Source organism: Neoarius graeffei, chromosome 18 (assembly GCF_027579695.1).
Source record: "Neoarius graeffei isolate fNeoGra1 chromosome 18, fNeoGra1.pri, whole genome shotgun sequence".
In the NCBI taxonomy this organism is placed as follows: Eukaryota; Metazoa; Chordata; class Actinopteri; order Siluriformes; family Ariidae; genus Neoarius; species Neoarius graeffei.
In genome coordinates this window covers 13,839,763-13,857,291 of record NC_083586.1, presented here as the reverse complement: position 1 = coordinate 13,857,291, position 17,529 = coordinate 13,839,763, and the positions used below count along the sequence as shown (strand labels likewise).

The 17,529-nt window shown below is 40.5% G+C and overlaps 2 protein-coding genes across 7 annotated transcripts in view; one reads left to right on the top strand and one right to left on the bottom strand.

Annotated features, from left to right (window-relative positions):
• The window catches only part of LOC132865944 (macrophage mannose receptor 1-like), a 99,764-nt gene that overhangs the window by 36,794 nt on the left and 45,441 nt on the right, over positions 1 to 17,529 (top strand). The window lies entirely within an intron of this gene.
• On the bottom strand, positions 244 to 4,340 carry LOC132865948 (uncharacterized). 3 transcript variants are annotated; one of them, XM_060898448.1, is made up of 14 exons: positions 3,850 to 4,340; positions 2,894 to 3,112; positions 2,711 to 2,772; positions 2,416 to 2,530; positions 2,181 to 2,315; positions 2,004 to 2,075; positions 1,858 to 1,896; positions 1,671 to 1,739; positions 1,502 to 1,582; positions 1,351 to 1,413; positions 1,041 to 1,264; positions 796 to 955; positions 618 to 705; positions 244 to 486 (listed from the first exon to the last, which is right to left on the bottom strand). In XM_060898448.1, the coding sequence occupies exons 4-14, from the start codon at positions 2,522 to 2,524 to the stop codon at positions 405 to 407; spliced, it is 1,122 nt and encodes a 373-aa protein (XP_060754431.1). In that variant the 5' UTR covers positions 2,525 to 2,530; positions 2,711 to 2,772; positions 2,894 to 3,112; positions 3,850 to 4,340; the 3' UTR covers positions 244 to 404. The 3 variants fall into 3 exon arrangements, with proteins under 3 accessions (XP_060754431.1, XP_060754432.1, XP_060754433.1); XM_060898449.1 differs by having other exon boundaries at positions 1,864 to 1,896; XM_060898450.1 differs by lacking the exon at positions 2,416 to 2,530.

Sequence of the window (17,529 nt, the reverse complement as noted above, 5' to 3'; positions counted from 1 at the left end):
TAGCCTAACGTCCCCCTGACGTTGTAGAATGTTATGTTTTGGTTAGATTTTGCTTTCAACTAATTAGCAACATCAACACATAACTGCTAGCATATCTACATGAGAAAACTCAGTGATGAATGAACAGGCAAATTTGGCAGGTCTTGAAAGTTTAATGAGATAAAATACCAATAACAAATTTGAATAAAAAAGTTTGAAAATAAAAAATAAAATAGAAAAGTTTCTGAAAGTGTAACAGTGCATTCAATAAAACAATCATATATACAAAACAGAATAAAATAGAAAAGTTTCTGAAACGGTGCATTCAATAAAACACATTCAAAACAGAATAAAATAGAAATAACAGTTTTTTAAAGTGTAACTGTGCATTCAATAACAAACAAAATAGAATAAAAAAAATCACTTCACAAAAAAATAGAATAAAAATCACTGTTCACAAAAAAGAATAAAAATTCACTGTTCACCCGTTGCTGCTGACCAGCTGATCTGAAAAGAAAAAGGAACAAAATGTTTAAAAACAAGAACAATGAGTACATGTCCACAAAAGCATGATAAACCACCCTACTACCAACCACGAAATTTCTGTGATTGCACCAAATTAGAGAGCAGAAGTATACCGTCTGTGTGGTGCAAATTTTAGAGTCTGCCCAAGACATTCCTCCACTTCAGCTTCCATATGGCCGGGAAATTTTTTGACACATGCAGCTAGAAGGCAAAATAAAGGAAAGTTACACATCAAAACCTAGTCAGTCAAGCATGGCATAAAAGTGATGTGATCAATATATAAACACTTACCCTTTATAATCTTGCACAGAATGAGGTCATCAAAGGACATTTTGGCCCGTCTGCCCCGCAAGCTGTACTGGGCGAGTACCTCATTATTTGCCACTCGGCGTAGCATACGGTGAATGGCTGCCCCTAAACCTGCCCCTCCGACAGTTTCAAGAAAATGTTGCTGTAAAAAAATAAAAATTATTATACAATGAAAATTACGATAGATAGATAGATAGATAGATAGATAGATAGATAGATAAAATTACCATCTTGTTCCTCTTGTCTGGTTGTTCCAGACTCCTATCCAACTCCAGCAGCTCCATCACCATGCTGCATGGTTTAGCCAACATCACATCTTCTTGCTGGAGTTGAGGTGTGTGTGTCGGGGCGTTGGTCTCCACCAATGACTTGATCTTGTCAAACCTAGCCTCGGTCCTGTCAAACCTAGCCTGGAGCCTCCGCATCAAGCGACTCATGTGGGCCTCTGTGACTATGGGGACAAATGTGATGGAAGTTGTAATTTATAATGTACTTTCCTGAGTGAGTGAACTAGTTAGTGTGTATAAAAGTACTTACTTCTCTCAAACATGGCTGCGATAGCCGAGACACCCTGTGCGTCATGAAGCGCCCGGCTGCTGGCTGAAGTTTTCAAAAAGAAAATATTAGTTTTCCTGCTCATGATTTTGTATTCCAACATCTGTAAATGGGAACTTGAAAGCAACGGTACCTTGAACAGAGTCAAAAGAGGTTTCCAGTGATTCTTGGAGGTGCCTGGCTGACTGAATTGGGTGTAGCGCCCGGCTGCTGGCTGAAGTTTTCAAAAAGAAAATGTTAGTTTTCCTGTTCGTGACTTTGTATTCCAACATCTGTAAATGGGAACTTGAAAGCAACTGTACCTTGAACAGGGTCAACAGGACTTGGGCTAGGGTGGTGAGGACTGGCTCCAGTCCCGGCTGGTGTTGACCCTGAAAAGATGGTGCATATGGATGTTAAGTCATTTATTGGGGGGGGTTCTTATACATGGTATTCACAAAAGAAGAACCTATGATAATACATTAGACATTTACAAATAAATTGAAAAACACTTACATTGTGGTGGTAGGGGCATTGGGTCCTGCTGACCTGAAAAGAGCACACAAACATCAGATCAGTCACGTAATATGCACCGGTTATTCATCATGAATGTTAGCTCCAAGCTATGAATGATGATTTGGGAACTGTTAACTTACACACAGGGCTTCCAGGCACAGTCAGAGTCTTGGGTTGCTTCTTGGTTGCTGCTACCACTGGAGCAGAATCATCTGGAAGGAAAGACCATACAATGTGCAATGTAAATTTCTTGTAAATGACTTGAAAATGAACACTGAATTGAGTAACTAATGTTGTCATTAGTGAAGAGAGCTTACCATCAGAGGATTCGGAGACAAACCTCCTTGGGCGCTTACGCTGCCTTATTGCAAAAGTGTTCACATCATCCTCTGTCTCAACACTTGAGGACTCCATCAATTGCAAACACTTCTGTTCAGCTTTGGCGTATGAATCTATGGAAAATGACTTAGTCAGTAGCACAAAAAAAAGTACTGCCATAGAGAGAACAATTCAGTATATTCTATGTAGTGCATAGCAGCAGCGATAGCTCACCTGTTTCATACCAGGTTTTCTTAACGGGATGTTTGGCCCAAGTTGTATTTGGTGCTCGGCACTTCACAACATGCAATCGCACATTGTGTGTTGTCCAGTAGCAGACCATGCCATGCTAAAAATATATATAATTTAAAAATAATTTTATATATATATATATATATATATATATATATATATATATATATATATATATATAACAAGCATATATATTATTTGCTATCAAAAATATATAGGCATATATGTAAGCATACATATTTGCTATGTATCGACAAAAAAAAAAAAAGACTCGTACCTCAGAAGTGTGTCCAAGCCATGAAGATGGCACAACCTCAATAGCATTGTCTGTGAACTCATCTGTGAAAACAAAGGCATCATTAGCAACTTTCCTTGACCACAAACGTTTGAGACATATTTGCAAAACAGACGGAATTCTCCTTTAAAGTATAACCACAACCAGAAAGAAATCACAAATTACCTTTTCGAAAGTAGAGTACTTGAACAGAAGCAGGCTTCAGTACTTCCAACAGAGACGTTTGCTTCCAAATCCAAGTTCCGGGTAGTGACTTTACTACACGCACCTATGTCCTCTTATCCATCTGTCCAGCCAATGAGGAGTGTTCGTTTTGCGTCACATGCCGTTGCGTCAGGCAACCTGACCAATCAACAACTTACAGTGGCTAGGTCTCGTTTTTTCCTGTAGACCCCATGGGAACAAATCCAATGGATAAGGGAATCTGAACTATAAAATAAGTTACTTATTTTATAGTTCAGATTCCCTTATCCATTGGATTTAATACATGATGATTAACTTTTATGACAACCCTTCACACCAACAAAGTGTTGTTTTTCAACAGACAGTAAAAGTTACGTTACGTTTTCTGTGCAACCTCTGAACTACAATGCTTGTCTCATGCTATATTCTAAACTCCAAGCAATGTGGTTTGAGTGAGCTAGGCCAACAGAGTACTGCAGTAAACGTGTTGCTGATCTTTGCAGCCTACAAAAGTAGGCCCTCACTTGAGGTTTTATCCACCAACATACTATATTTCGTCAAATAATACATGGGGAAATCCGTACTGCTGTTATGCCGCCGTTCTGAGGCACAAATACACAGACATTTTAACAGAGAACACCGTCACCTACACGACATGTATATCGATATGGGGTAATCATGCGTAACCTCGGCGCTATGGCGTTAGCCATGCTAAGGTATGCTACATAGCATTATATCAGCATGCTAAATCACAACAAAGGTGAAAGAATTATGTACAAGTTCTTTGTCAGATGGGAGACTGGAAAAGACGTGTTTTAGAGATACCAACAACGATTCACTTCGTATAATGTGACCGGAGATGGAGATGGTTGCATGCATAGCAGCTAACTGCTAGGTGAATACTATTCACATTTATACAGAATAAAATAACACATTACCTGATCGCACGTACTGTAAATCCAGATAACGTACACTGGCGCTGGTAGTTCTAAATCCAACAAGGAGACTCGGTGAAATTTTCAAATAGCTAAATAAAAGGGCTATCGTAGCATCCATTAAGTCCGCCATTTTGTTATTTGCCTTAGAGCTGTTTGAAAGCACAGAGAATTCTGGGTAATGTGCAGGATGATGATGCATCGAAGCTACCTAGCTGGACTTTTATTTTTAGAAAATAAGAGGAGAAGAGAAGTGGATTTTTGTATTGCAGCAGATTTTGTTAGTGGTACAGGGTGGATTTGGTTGTTGTTGGGACAAAGTACAAATAAGTTGATCAATGGAGCTGGGTGTGAGTGAGTTGGGGCAACAATAGGGATAATGTACCAGAAGTATGTGCATGAGAAAATGTAGGCATTATTGTAATGCAGCATGTTTTGAGGGCGAAATGTGTGACCACAACTTAAAGGTCAAACTTTTGTTGCTGCTCTGCCATATTATCAGGAGCCAATTTGCACCACAAAAGACTGTGCACCAAGTCACAACGACCCATTGCCAAACCATGTTCACCCTCTTCATATGATATATGCTGCAGCCTGCTCATTACAGATCACTTGAATTCCACAAAAAACATCACCACTTACAATCCAAACAAATTTAGCCTATAAGTTTATTTCTGCAAATCAGCCACACTCTACCCACATTGCACTAACTAGAAAAACATTTAATCTGTCCATTTTTGCTTTCACCATTCCCTTCTTGCCCAGTAAAATATCTTTTACATTTAACACTCAAAATGCTTCCTTTCCTTCGTTCTTAACGGGGTCTCCTGGAATTGAATTGGAGTCGCCTGAAATAACCAATAGAAGGAAAATACTGAAAATAAAAATGTTCAACTAATTATGTTATATATTACAAATAAAATGCTATATATCAGCTTTGAAAAGAAAACATCCACATAACTGAAGGCTAGGCTGCTGATCAAAATATAGAATATGTGACACTGTGCAATCTCTATAAAATCTAAAAAATGTGTATGGGGTCGTGAGAAATTGGTGATGTAAAAATGGGGTCCCAGGCCAAAAAAGGTTGGCAACCACTGCTTTAGACAGTCAAAACACATTACTCAGGAATGTACATGGGTTTGTCGCCTATTTTTGTGAAAATTTCCTTGCAATATATCTCACAACTCAACATAGACTAGCCTATTTATCTGGCCTAGTATGCACACATTTCTGTTGACCATATGGTGTTTTCAATGTGTGAGGGTTGGATTCCAAACCAAAATGGCACGACATAACAATGCATGACAAAAGGAAAGTTATATGTGACAGTTTACTACGGCAAAAAAAATAGGCTACAAGTACAAAAGAGGTTGAAATAAAAGATTAAAAGATAATTTAGCCAGCATCAGGAAAAGCAGATAGTATAGTTCTCAGAACAACAAAAAAACAACCAAACATAACGTTGTGTGGAGGTTATAGTGTAACCAAATGATAACGTTTCAGTTGGTTAGTTACCTCAACGTTTCGGGGACGTTTGGCTTCGTTAGGTTTATGCATAACCATGAGGAAACGTTCTCTAAATGTTAGTTGTTGGTTACGTTCTAACAAACCTTTAGAGAACCATAGGCTAACGGTACATTAACGTTCTGTGTTACTAGGGAATGCAATAAATAAAAACAGAATAATTGAAAAAAACAAACAATATAAACAGTATAAACCACTCTAGATAGGAACTAGACAGACTAAACGCTCAAACAATATAAACAGAATAAATAAACAGTATAAACACTTTAGTATTCTTGATAACTGCACATTCATTGATTCATGATACAGATTTTGAACTGTGAATGTTATTTGATATTGCATTTGAATGTGTTATTTTCCAACTGGTGGAGATGCTCAATGCATTTTAGTGATTTAGGTTGAAGAGCCTGCTATTAGGAAAGTAATACTTGATTCCATGATTCTAAAATAGGCCTATGTTGAATTGATAATCTGTATGTTGAGTTGATAAACAAGATAAATAGTTAAAACACAATAACTTGCTGCTTAAACAATTAAAAGTGGGAATTGAAAGTAAGTAAGTAAATGTAATGTATAAAGCATATTTAAAATAGTTTTCACTGACCAAAGTGCTGTATATAGGGTATGTCTGTGAAGATTCTCAGTCATCCAGCTCATAGTAACTGTGGGTGGTGAAAAGAGAGCAAGTGGACTTGCTTGAAGATTCTTGAAGACGTTTCACCTCTCATCTGAAAGGCTTCTTCAGTTCTGTCTGGCTAGTAGGGAGTATCAGGTATTTATCCTCTCATGGATGAAAAGCTCATCTAAGGTGTCATTGAGGCCAAGTTTACATTAGACCGTATCTGTCTCGTTTTCTTCGCGGATGCACTGTGTTTACATTAAACCGCCTGGAAACGCCGGGAAATGGGAATCCGCCAGGGTCCACGTATTCAATCCAGATCGTGTCTGGTCCGGTGCTGTGTAAACATTGAGAATACATGGATACGCTGTGCTGAGCTCTAGCTGGCGTCGTCATTGGACAACGTCACTGTGACATCCACCTTCCTGATTCGCTGGCGTTGGTCATGTGACGCGACTGCTGAAAAACGGCGCGGACTTCCGCCTTGTATCACCTTTCATTAAAGAGTATAAAAGTATGAAAATAGTGCAAATACTGATGCAAATACTGCCCATTGTGTAGTTATGATTGTCTTTAGGCTTGCCATCCTTCCACTTGCAAGTGGTAAGTGACGCGCATGTCCGATACGCACTAGGATCACACACACAGCGGCTCAGTCCCGAATCACTGCTCGTGCACTTCACTCACGCGCTCTGTGAGCTGCGCAAGGCCGGAGTGCGCACCCTCCAGAGGGCACTCGCTGTTCAGGCCGGAGTGATTTGGAGCGCAGGATGCCTGCGGAGCCGAGCGTATCCGTGTATTGGCGTTGCTGTGTGCACGCGAATCGTGTATTGGCGTTGCTGTGTGCACGCTAATCGTTTTAAAAACGTTAATCTGATGATCTGCTGATATGGTCTAATGTAAACCCCACCTGAGTCATCCTGTTAGGCCCTGTCCACACGGCAACGGATTCAGGTGACTCCGATACAATTGCTTATCGTTTAGGCCTGGCGTCCACACGGCACCGGCGTTTTGGGTGCCCAAAACGCAATCTTTTTGAGAACGGGTTCCAGAGTGGAAAGATCTGGCAACGTTGCCGTTGTGAAGTCGTCTGGATGAGTAAAACGGATTTGTTTACGATGACGTCACAACCACATGACTGTGAGTGCTTCACGCCGGGTAGAAGTGTAACGAATATCACCAGGAAAAAGCCTTACAGAGCACTAGTGAGAGTGAAACACGAGCTTAGATATTATTATTATTATTATTATTATGTTCAGTGTTAGTTCACAGTAGTAATGCAAGAAGCAGAATAGTGACAGTAATAGTGAAGCAAAAACATGCAATTGTACAAACACTGCAGCTCTACAGCAAAATATTCATTTATGAAATGGTCTGATTCTTAACACCAGTAGTGCCAATGATCTTCTCATTGCGATGCGAGTTGTCAACAAATCCTATAACTTGGTTCATGAAACGCACTTACAAAATATTTTCACTGTGAATATTTATTGTGTAATGGTGCAAAGTGAGAGAGAGAGAGAGTCAATCCCGCCAGCAAAAATAGAGAAAAAAAGAGCGATCTCACCTCTTCAGATGTGGGTTTAAGTCCTACAATACATTCCTCAAAAAGGGCGTAGAGGAGCAAATTAATCATTATTTAATTAGCATTCAATTTATTCCGGACCATTAAAGACACCGCCTTCCGCGTAGAATCATAGGTCATCCTCGCCGCCATTTTGGAGAGGTCAAAGCGGAGAATAAAGATTAGCTGCGTTTAACTGTACCAACAGGTTTGCCATCCAAACGAGATCACATGGGATTACCTTTCACAGGTGAGACTGGAAAAATACTTTTCATTGTATTTGGTCATTATAATGTAATTTTACAAACAGATTTTCCTGACTTTGTGGCTAATATGCATCCTTACTTCTTCTATTGTTCTGGTGTCTCCGAAGGGACCGTCTTACAGCGCCCCTAGAGGTGTGGCATGTGTATTGCATCGTTTTCAGCAAGCGTTGCGTTGCCATATGGACCTGATATTTTACTGATTGTTGCCCATTTGGACGCGATATATTTTTAAATAACATCTCGTTGCCGTTGTCGTGTGGATGTAGCCTTAGTGTGGGTCATTGGGGGCTGGGTGTGAACAGCCTCGAGAGTCGTTAGGGTGATCAATGGATTGCCCGTTAAGGTGATCAATGGAATGCTGATTCTCTCTGTCCTCCTGTGAGTCACTGAAAACAGCTGGGTTTTGGTGTGCATTCAGTTGTCTGGGAAGTGTGCCAAGGACTGCATTGTAGGTGGCTGATAAATGATGTCTTAAGGCCTCTGCATGCTCTTGCGACAAGGCTTTCGCAGATGGCTTTTCGCAGACAGTTGTAATTTATCATTGAGCGGGGAGTAATAGGCGTGCGCGATGTTATTCACCGCCACAACGCAAGGGGGCGCGAAGTCGCGAAATCGCTAGGAGTAGTTGGTGGGTGTGGTTAGTGGAGTGTTTATCCTCCAGTTACTTATAATGACTAGAACTGGAGTCGTATAGATGTACGTACTTCCTCGATCAACCGCTCTTCGTGCTGCTCCATCTTCGCTCGTGTTTTTAAAAATGGTGGTCGTGAAAACAAACCAAACCGGGAAAGTAGGGAAGCGGAAGTGCGTGTACAGCGGATGTACAGTGGACCAATCAGAGCCCTCTTGTCTGCGACGCTGTCTGCGAGGCTTCTGCGGTGGTCACAATTTTTGGGAGGTGCGCGCAGAGCGTCTGCGAAGGTGGGGGGGCTACGCAGACGCCATCTGCGGCGCCGTCTGCGAGGACTGGCTACATCCACACGACAATGGCAACGAGATTTTTTTTTTAAATATCGCGTCCACATGGGCAACGGATCAGTAAAATATCAGGTTCATATGGCAACACAACGCTTGCTGAAAACGATGCAATACACATGCCACACCACTATGTGCGCTGTAAGACGGTCCCATCGGAGACACCAGAACAATAGAAGTAGACGCTTGCACATAAACCCCTTCTTCTGTAGCATTTAGCATTAGCCACATAAAGTTTTGATTATTAATCAGTAGCGTAAAACGAAAGACGTGGAAAGAGGAATGAATGGGGGTAGATGGAAGCCGGTACGCCAACATTCTGAGATCCTCTATAATTCTTTAATGGTCCGGAATAAATTGAATGCTACACGTTGATGGATTACTTTGTTCTTCTACGCCCTTTTTGAGGAATGTATTGTCGGACTTAAACCAACATCTGAAGAGGTGAGATAGCTCCTTCTTTTTTTTCCTATGTTTGCTGGTGGGATTGTTTTTGTTTTTGGAAAGCGCACGGGCGGTGCGCGGTTTGGTACTGCTTCCGCAGTGTTTGGACTAAAGACTCTGCCCTAAGGGCTATTCTCTCACTCTCTCTCACTTTGCACCATTACACAATAAATATTCACAGTGAAAATATTTTGTAAGAGCATTTCATGAACCAAGTTATAGGATTTGTTGACAACTCGCATCGAGTTCGTTACACTTCTACCCGGTGTGAAGCACTGACAGTCATGTGGTTGTGACGTCATCGTAAACAAATCCGTTCTACTCATCCAGACGACTTCGCAACGGGGCCATTGCCAGATTTTTTCACTCTGGAACCCGTTCTCAAAAGATTTCGTTTTGGGGCACCCAAAACGCCAGTGCCGTGTGGACGCCAGGCTGAAACGATAAACAATTTTATCAGATTCACCTGAAACTGTTGCCGTGTGGACAGGGCCTTAGACTCCAGGGCTCGACATTAGCACTTGCTCGATGGCCCGGTGGTGTTTTTTACGTCTTTCGGTCCAGTTTGGGCCACTAAATTTGGCCAAACAGTGGCCTGGACAGGCCAGTATGTTTTCGATACAAATTAACAAATTTTATTACTCATATTTTACCCAGAATTGTGAAAAAATTGTTCGTAAAATGCACCTTTTCGATATGAGGTCCACCGTCTTTGTTTTCGTCGTGCTCCGCTCCACTCCGTGGCAGGAGTGTGTTGTCTTCGTGCATCTTTGGAGATGTTCGGCACTGTTCGGAAGCGTCATTTTGGCTGGAAAATAGCATCTTGTAGACAAAGACGGTTGCGGCAAGGAGACCATCAGAACAGTGAAATTCAAATAGAAATATGTTCAAACTCCACACTCCCCAACCTGGCCAAAGGCCAGGTCAACAGTTTAAATATGATCGTGCATAAATTAATTATCGGTGTTAACGAACGGCTTCATTTTGAACTCGACAGCCAATCAGAGCGCGCGACATCACGCTCGGTTTACAACTTGCCAAATCGTAAAACAGCATTTCAACACACACGCTTTAGCTTCAGATGGTGTAAAATCATTCAGACTTTGTATATTAATATCAAAATTTCAGGATACACTGCCAAGAAATATGGCTACACGTGTAGCAACTTTTAGTGATTAAAGAATGAAGTATAAATGTTGGTTGCTATGACTGAAATAGAAGAACAGATAAAATAATGTGGTAAATTAGATCTGATCCCATATGTGTCAGATAACGGAATCCAGGGACACATGTCCGCCTGGGGGCATTTTGAGTTATTGACAGATTCAGAAAGTACAGTTTATAAGCTTTCCAATGATGCCTTCCATGTGGAGATCTGACAATATTTGAAGAATGTGTGGCCTTTTGAAAGTGTATACCTCTTAAAACAGAAAAGGGAGAAAATCGCCCTCAAAGTTTTCCATCTCAGCCACTCTGGGTGCAGGGCGGGCACATAATGGTGCTCATTTGTATGACGTTAATGAAAGCCCTACCCCCTACGAGCTAGCACGATGCTACTTTCATGTAAACAAAGATCACCATGTCAATTTTCCTTCCATGTAAAGTATGCCCAAAACAATTATGAAGTGCAAAAATAAGTCCTAAAGTATACTTTAACGTTTTGTGGTTGAAAAATTATTCACACCGTAAGAAAGAAAGATAGCACGATGATGACACAATTAACACAACGCTAGTTTCATGTAAAGCCTTGGTCACAACCGGCCGTACGTGCTCCTATGGCCGGTCTACATGCAAAAAACGCAAGAAACGTACGGAGGGCGCGCGTGTGACGTGCTGATTTTCGAGCCGTAGACTGGCTGTAGACTGGCCGCAGAGGTTCTTTGTCATGTCAAACAAACTCTATGGGCGCTTACGTTTTTTTCAGGTTGCAAGACAAACTTACGGCCAACGCACGTCTTTCTCCATGAACAAAAAAAACCGCAGTGATTTGGGAAACGCCAAAAATCGCACGGCCAAAAACTCGTACGTCTGGTTGTGACCAAGGCTTAACCAAACCACAACACTCTCCGTTACATGCAAAAATAACCACACAGCCTTAGATTAATAAACTTACCCCATCAGACCTTATTTTTTCTCGTCTTGATTATTGCAATTCTCTCTTTTATGGTCTCCCTGCCACATTGCTCAATCACCTGCAGTACATCCAAAACTCAGCAGCAAGAGTCCTCACACTCACCAAGCGCACTGCTCACATCACTCCTGTTTTACAGCAACTGCACTGGTTGCCAGTTATCTCTCGGATCAAATACAAAATCCTGCTTTTAACCTATAAAGCTCTTCATGGTTTCGCTCCTTCCTATCTCTGTGAGCTAATTCATTTGTACTGTCCCTCCCGCTCCCTCAGATCTTCTGTCTGTGGACTTCTGACTGTTCCACGTTTTAAACTGACATCTATGGGTGGCAGATCATTTAGTGTTGCTGCTCCTAAACTTTGGAACTCGTTACCACAATCACTTCGTGACTGTACCACTCTCTCTTCCTTCAAAGCCAACTTGAAAACTTTTCTCTTTACCTCACACTATTCTTTCTAGTTTTTTTTTGTTTGGTTTTTTTTGGTGGTAATTCTTTTGTAAAGCATCCTTGGGTTTGTGAAAGGTGCTATATAAATTGAACTTATTATTATTATTATTATTATTATCAGAAAGAGAAACGTTGCCTTGCACACATCAATGCCTCCGATGGAATGTAGTCCTAGAAAGGTCCGTGTATCATCCGATCATTCAAGTATTCCATTCAATCTGGAAAACAAGGTTGCGGGTTTTTTTGCTAGAAATGGTTATCTCCGATGTAAATACCGTGCGTCTGTTTGCTTCGCGGTGTTTCAGCTCCTCTGCGCTCTGTTTAGCTTGCTCATTCCATAGTGAAATTACATGCCTGTATGCAGCTTAAGTAGCCACGAGCTCAGCTTGTATCATACAGCTGCTTCACGGAAAAAAAAAACCAAAAGACTTAAATCATCATGTGAATGGCCCATATGGTAATTTACCCACACCCCCCAGCAGGCTACAGTCCTGACAAAAACGAGACAGTTTCCAACAAAAAATGTATGCTTTTCCAACAAAACAATCTATTATCTGAAATACTGATTGCATTCTTCAAGATCTCAACTTGCACATGATGGAAAAAAATGAAAATCACAAATTTAGAAAAAAAATGCTTCTTTTGCGATTATCTCGGATTCGTTTCGGCCGACATGCGTCCCTGGATTCGGTGAGGGGTCACATATATTATATTATTCAAATATCCAAAGATGATGATAATCTATCAAAATAGCCAAACTAGGTCTACATTAGTTCATTACAACAAAAATAACTATTCTGACCCTCTCTGGTACAATCAGACCATGCTAAACCCAGTATACCCCAGTTGCTAGGGTATCTGCTGTTGCCATGGCAACGGTTTATGCAAATGAGCTGAATTTGCAAAAATTTGCTACTAGTTCCCCCAAGGGCATATCCTGAAAATTTGGTGTTTATATCTTGTCTTATTAAAAAAAAATACAACATTTCACCCCTTTTTGGCTCACCTGAGCATACCTGTTAATTAGCTAATTAACAGGTAATTAGGGTTATAAATCACCCCCGAGCAGGTAAGGCTTTGCAAAAATCTCACTAGATTATTCCCCGAAGTCCACCCTTTCAGGAAATGTATGGTTTGTCAGTGATTCTCATGATATTTTATTAATTATGAAATAAAACTTCTTCATGGGCAATAAAAATGCCCATTTAAATCCAGCATGATAAGGGTTAGTATGCCACCCTCACCTTTCATCCAGACTTGGGACTGGCCTATGTGTGTCTTGTGGCTATTATATAAAGGTGTATATAAAAAGTTAATTGTACCTCTATTTCTATTAGAATATCTACAGTGGTGAGAATTCAATATCTACAATGTTGAGAATATATGAGCCAAAGTTGAAACCATGACAAAAAAGGAAAATATGTCTACATCACACAGGGTGGGTTACAGGCAAAGCTTATTCTATAAACGAGTTAGTTGCATGGTGAGGCAAAACTTAGGCCCTGTCCACACGGCAACGGATTCAGGTGAATCCGATACAATTGTTTATCGTTTCGGCCTGGCGTCCACACTGCACCGGCGTTTTGGGTGCCCCAAAATGCAGTCTTTTGAGAACGGGTTCCAGAGTGGAAAGATCTGGCAACGTTGCCGTTGCAAAGTCGTCTGGATGAGTAGAACGGATTTGTTTACGATGATGTCACAACCACATGACTGTGAGTGCTTCACGCCGGGTAGAAGTGTAACGAACTTGATGCGCGTTGTCAACAAATCCTATAACTTGGTTCATGAAACGCGCTTACAAAATATTTTCACTGTGAATATTTATTGTGTAATGGTGCAAAGTGAGAGAGAGAGAGAGAGAGAGAGAGAATAGCCCTTAGGGCAGAGTCAATCCCGCCAGCAAAAATAGGGAAACAAAGGAGCGATCTCACCTCTTCAGATGTTGGTTTAAGTCCTACAATACATTCCTCAAAAAGGGCGTAGAACAGGGGTGTCAAACCTGATCCATAAAGGGCCGTGTGGCTGCAGGTTTTCATTCCAGCCATGCAGCAGCACCCTGATTTGGCTTATTCAATCAACTGACACACCCACCCTTTAATCAAGGGTGGGTGTGGCTGCAAGTATTTGACTGTGTGAAGACAGTTCAGTTGATTGAATGAGCCAAGTCAGGTGTGCTGCTGCATGGCTGGAATGAAAACCTGCAGCCACACGGCCCTTTATGGATCAGGTTTGACACCCCTGGCGTAGAAGAACAAATTAATCCATCAACGTGTAGCATTCAATTTATTCCGGACCATTAAAGACGCCGCCTTCCGCGTAGAATCATACGTCATCCTCGCCGCAATATTGGATGGGTCAAAGCGGAGAATAAAGATGCCTCATTCATGTGCTGCGTTTAACTGTACCAACAGGTTTACCATCCAAACGAGATCACATGGGATTACCTTTCACAGGTGAGACTGGAAAAATACTTTTCATTGTATTTAGTCATTATAATGTAATTTTACGAACAGATTTTTCTGACTTTGTGGCTAATATGAAGTCTCACGCATAATAGTTTATGCGCATGCATCCTTACTTCTTCTATTGTTCTGGTGTCTCCGAAGGGACCGTCTTACAGCGCCCCTAGAGGTGTGGCATGTGTATTGCATCGTTTTCAGCAAGCGTTGCGTTGCCATATGGACCTGATATTTTACTGATCGTTGCCCATGTGGACGCGATATTTTTTTAAATAATATCTCGTTGCCGTTGTCGTGTGGATGTAGCCTTAGCTTATTCTAAAACTTATACAAACACTTGTTAATGTAAAACAGTAATCAATGGCATGTGTTAAACGAACAGAGAACAAAGGAAATTTTTAAATGTAACTAAGAAATTGATAGAACAAGAAATGCAAACAGTAAAATATCAATGTGAACAAACAATAAAGATATAATAATGTTAGCAAAATATGAATAATCTTATTTTCATTAATTTCACCTTAAAATGCACCAGAATGCACGAATATGAATTGAAAAATCAAAAATTTCCAGGGGAGGGTCCCCGGACCACCCTCTTTGTGCAAGCACCTGTGGTGCTTGCAGCGGCTGCCTGTGGCAGCCGTGGTTCGGGTACCGCGCACATTCGGGCCACCACATTTTCCATTTGGGCCAGTAACTTTTCAATTCCACTGGCCCAATGGGCCACCAGTGGTAAATGCTTAATGTCTAGGCCTGCGCGCCTTTTGGTATATGTGCCACGGTGCGCAGGACTGACAGCAACAAATGCAAAAACATTTTGCGTAGTAAGTAATTGTGGCGAAATTATCATTTGAAATAAAGATAGATGGATAAATAAATAAATTTATCGTTTCCACATGGACAGTGCCCTCCACAATTATTGGCACCCCTAGTGAAGATGTGTTCTTAGGCTTCTAATAAATTCTTTTTTTTTAAAAAATAATATAGGACAACAATGCAAAAAAGAGAAAAATCCAACTTTTAATTCAAATGCATTTATTCAGTGGGAAAAAAAATCCCACAATCAGAAATAATTATTTTCCATGAAATCATGTGTGCCACAATTATTGGCACCCCTGATGTTAATACTTTGTACAACCCCCTTTTGCCAACAAGACAGCACTTAATCTTCGCCTATAACATTTCACAAGATGGGAGAATACAGAGAGAGGGATCTTCAATATTCCTCTTTGCACAATCTCTCTAAATCGTCCAGAGTCCTGGGTCCTCTCCTATGCACTCTCCTCTTCAGCTCACCCCACAGGTTTTCAATTGGGTTGAGGTCTGGGGACTGAGATGGCCATGGGAGGAGCTTGATTTTGTGTCTGGTGAACCATTTTTGTGTAGATTTGGCCACATGTTTAGGGTCAGATTTTGATTTAAAATGTCCTGGTATTTCAAAGAGTTCATGATGCCATGCACCCTAACAAGGTTCCTGGGGCCTTTGGAAAGAAACAGGCCCACAGCATCACTGATCCTCCCCCATACTTCACAGTGGGTATGACGTGCTCTTCCGCATACTCATCTTTTGTGTTATGCCAGACCCACTTAGAGCTTTTTGGCAACAAACACTCTATCTTGGTCTCATCTGACCAAAGCACATGGTCCCAGTTGAAGTCCTAGTACTGCTTAGCAAACTCCAGACGTTTACATTTATGCTTGTAAGTGAGAAAAGGCTTTTTCCGTGCATGCCTCCCAAACAGCTTGTTGGCATGTAGATAGCGCCTGATGATTGTTATGGAGACTTTGTGACCCCAAGATGCTACTCTTTGATGCAATTCTCTAACAGTGAGCTTTGGAGAACTTTTTACTTCTCTTACCATCCTCCTCACTGTGCGTGGTGGCAAGATAAACTTGCATCCTCGTCCAGGCTTGTTTGCCACTGTTCCAGTTGTTTTAAACTTCTTGATGATTCCTCTGACTGTAGATATGGGCAGGTTTATTTTCTTGTAGTGGCTATTTTCTTGTAGCCATTGCCTGACTTAAGAAGGTTGACACACATCTGCCTTACTTGAATGGTGTGTTCTCTTGTCTTTCTCATGTTGAAGAGTGGATAAGAGAAATAGGCCTCTGTGTCACCTCATATTTGTACCCCAGAGAAACAGGATGTGATGAATTACTAATTAAAGGTTCCTAGATACTCTGATCAACTTTATAAACTACAGTAGAAATGATAGAAATGCTTCAATTACATTTATTTTCTAGGAATTGTTATGGGTGTCAATAATTGTGGAACAGGTGATTTTATGAAAAATAATTATTTCTTAGTCAGGGATTTATTTATTTATTTTTTAATTCACTTGAGTCAAAGGTTACATTTTTCTACAATTTTCAGTGTGAGATTATGCTTTTGCAATAAAAACTGAATTTATTTTAAGGCTTTTAACACATCTTAACCAGGGGTGCCAATAATTGTGTAGAGCGCTGTAGCTTAGTCTATAGTCGATTGAATAAGTCAGGTTGTTAGTTCAAATTGGTGCAGGAGTGCTAAATTTACATTTTCATCAGATTAACACTGAGTCATTATTATTTATATTCAGGAATATTGAATAAATGTTTTGATGTAAAGTTTGTACTCACCATTTTGCTCTTGTGTTCTCTGTGTGTACCGGTAATGGAGTGAGACATGAACATCTGCTGGAGACACACGTCCTGCCTTTTACTCTCTCTCTCTCTCTCTCTCTCTCTCTCACACACACACACACACACACACACAGGAAAGGAGGAGGAGCCAGCAACAACTACAAAACAAATATATATATATATATATCTCCCCAATCTTTATTTATTTATTTCCCCAATATTTATTTATTTATATATTCCTATTTTTATCTTCATAGAAATGAAGACAATGAATAATAACAGCAACAAATACATCAAATTTTGTTGTTAGTTCCTAATTAATTAATTAGTTTGGATATGATCTCAATATTTTTGCACTACTTCTATTACTAATGGAAATATAAAAGAAACATTTCATTGATTTTTTTTTTCTTGATATAAATATATATCTAAGTTCAGTACATATAATAAGAGCCTCTATTATACTGTGTACCTTAGTAGTGCATGAGAGTGTACCGTCCCCTCTATAGTGCACTTCTGTATGTATTCCATATAGTGTTTTGCTTAATGAAGTGCACTGGGTATGCATAGAGTACAAATTAATAGTTTTTTCACCCTGTATAGTGCACTGTATATCTATCTCGTGTA

What these genes read in the sequence shown, in the direction of transcription:
- LOC132865948 (XM_060898448.1), bottom strand. Translation starts at nt 2,524, where the DNA reads ATGGTCTGCTACTGGACAACACACAATGTGCGATTGCATGTTGTGAAG. An exon ending in TGTCTCCGAATCCTCTGATG is followed by an intron (nt 2,076 to 2,180) that starts GTAAGCTCTCTT and finishes CTTTCCTTCCAG; the next exon opens with ATGATTCTGCTCCAGTGGTA. An exon ending in TCCTGTTGACCCTGTTCAAG is followed by an intron (nt 1,583 to 1,670) that starts GTACAGTTGCTT and finishes TGAAAACTTCAG; the next exon opens with CCAGCAGCCGGGCGCTACAC.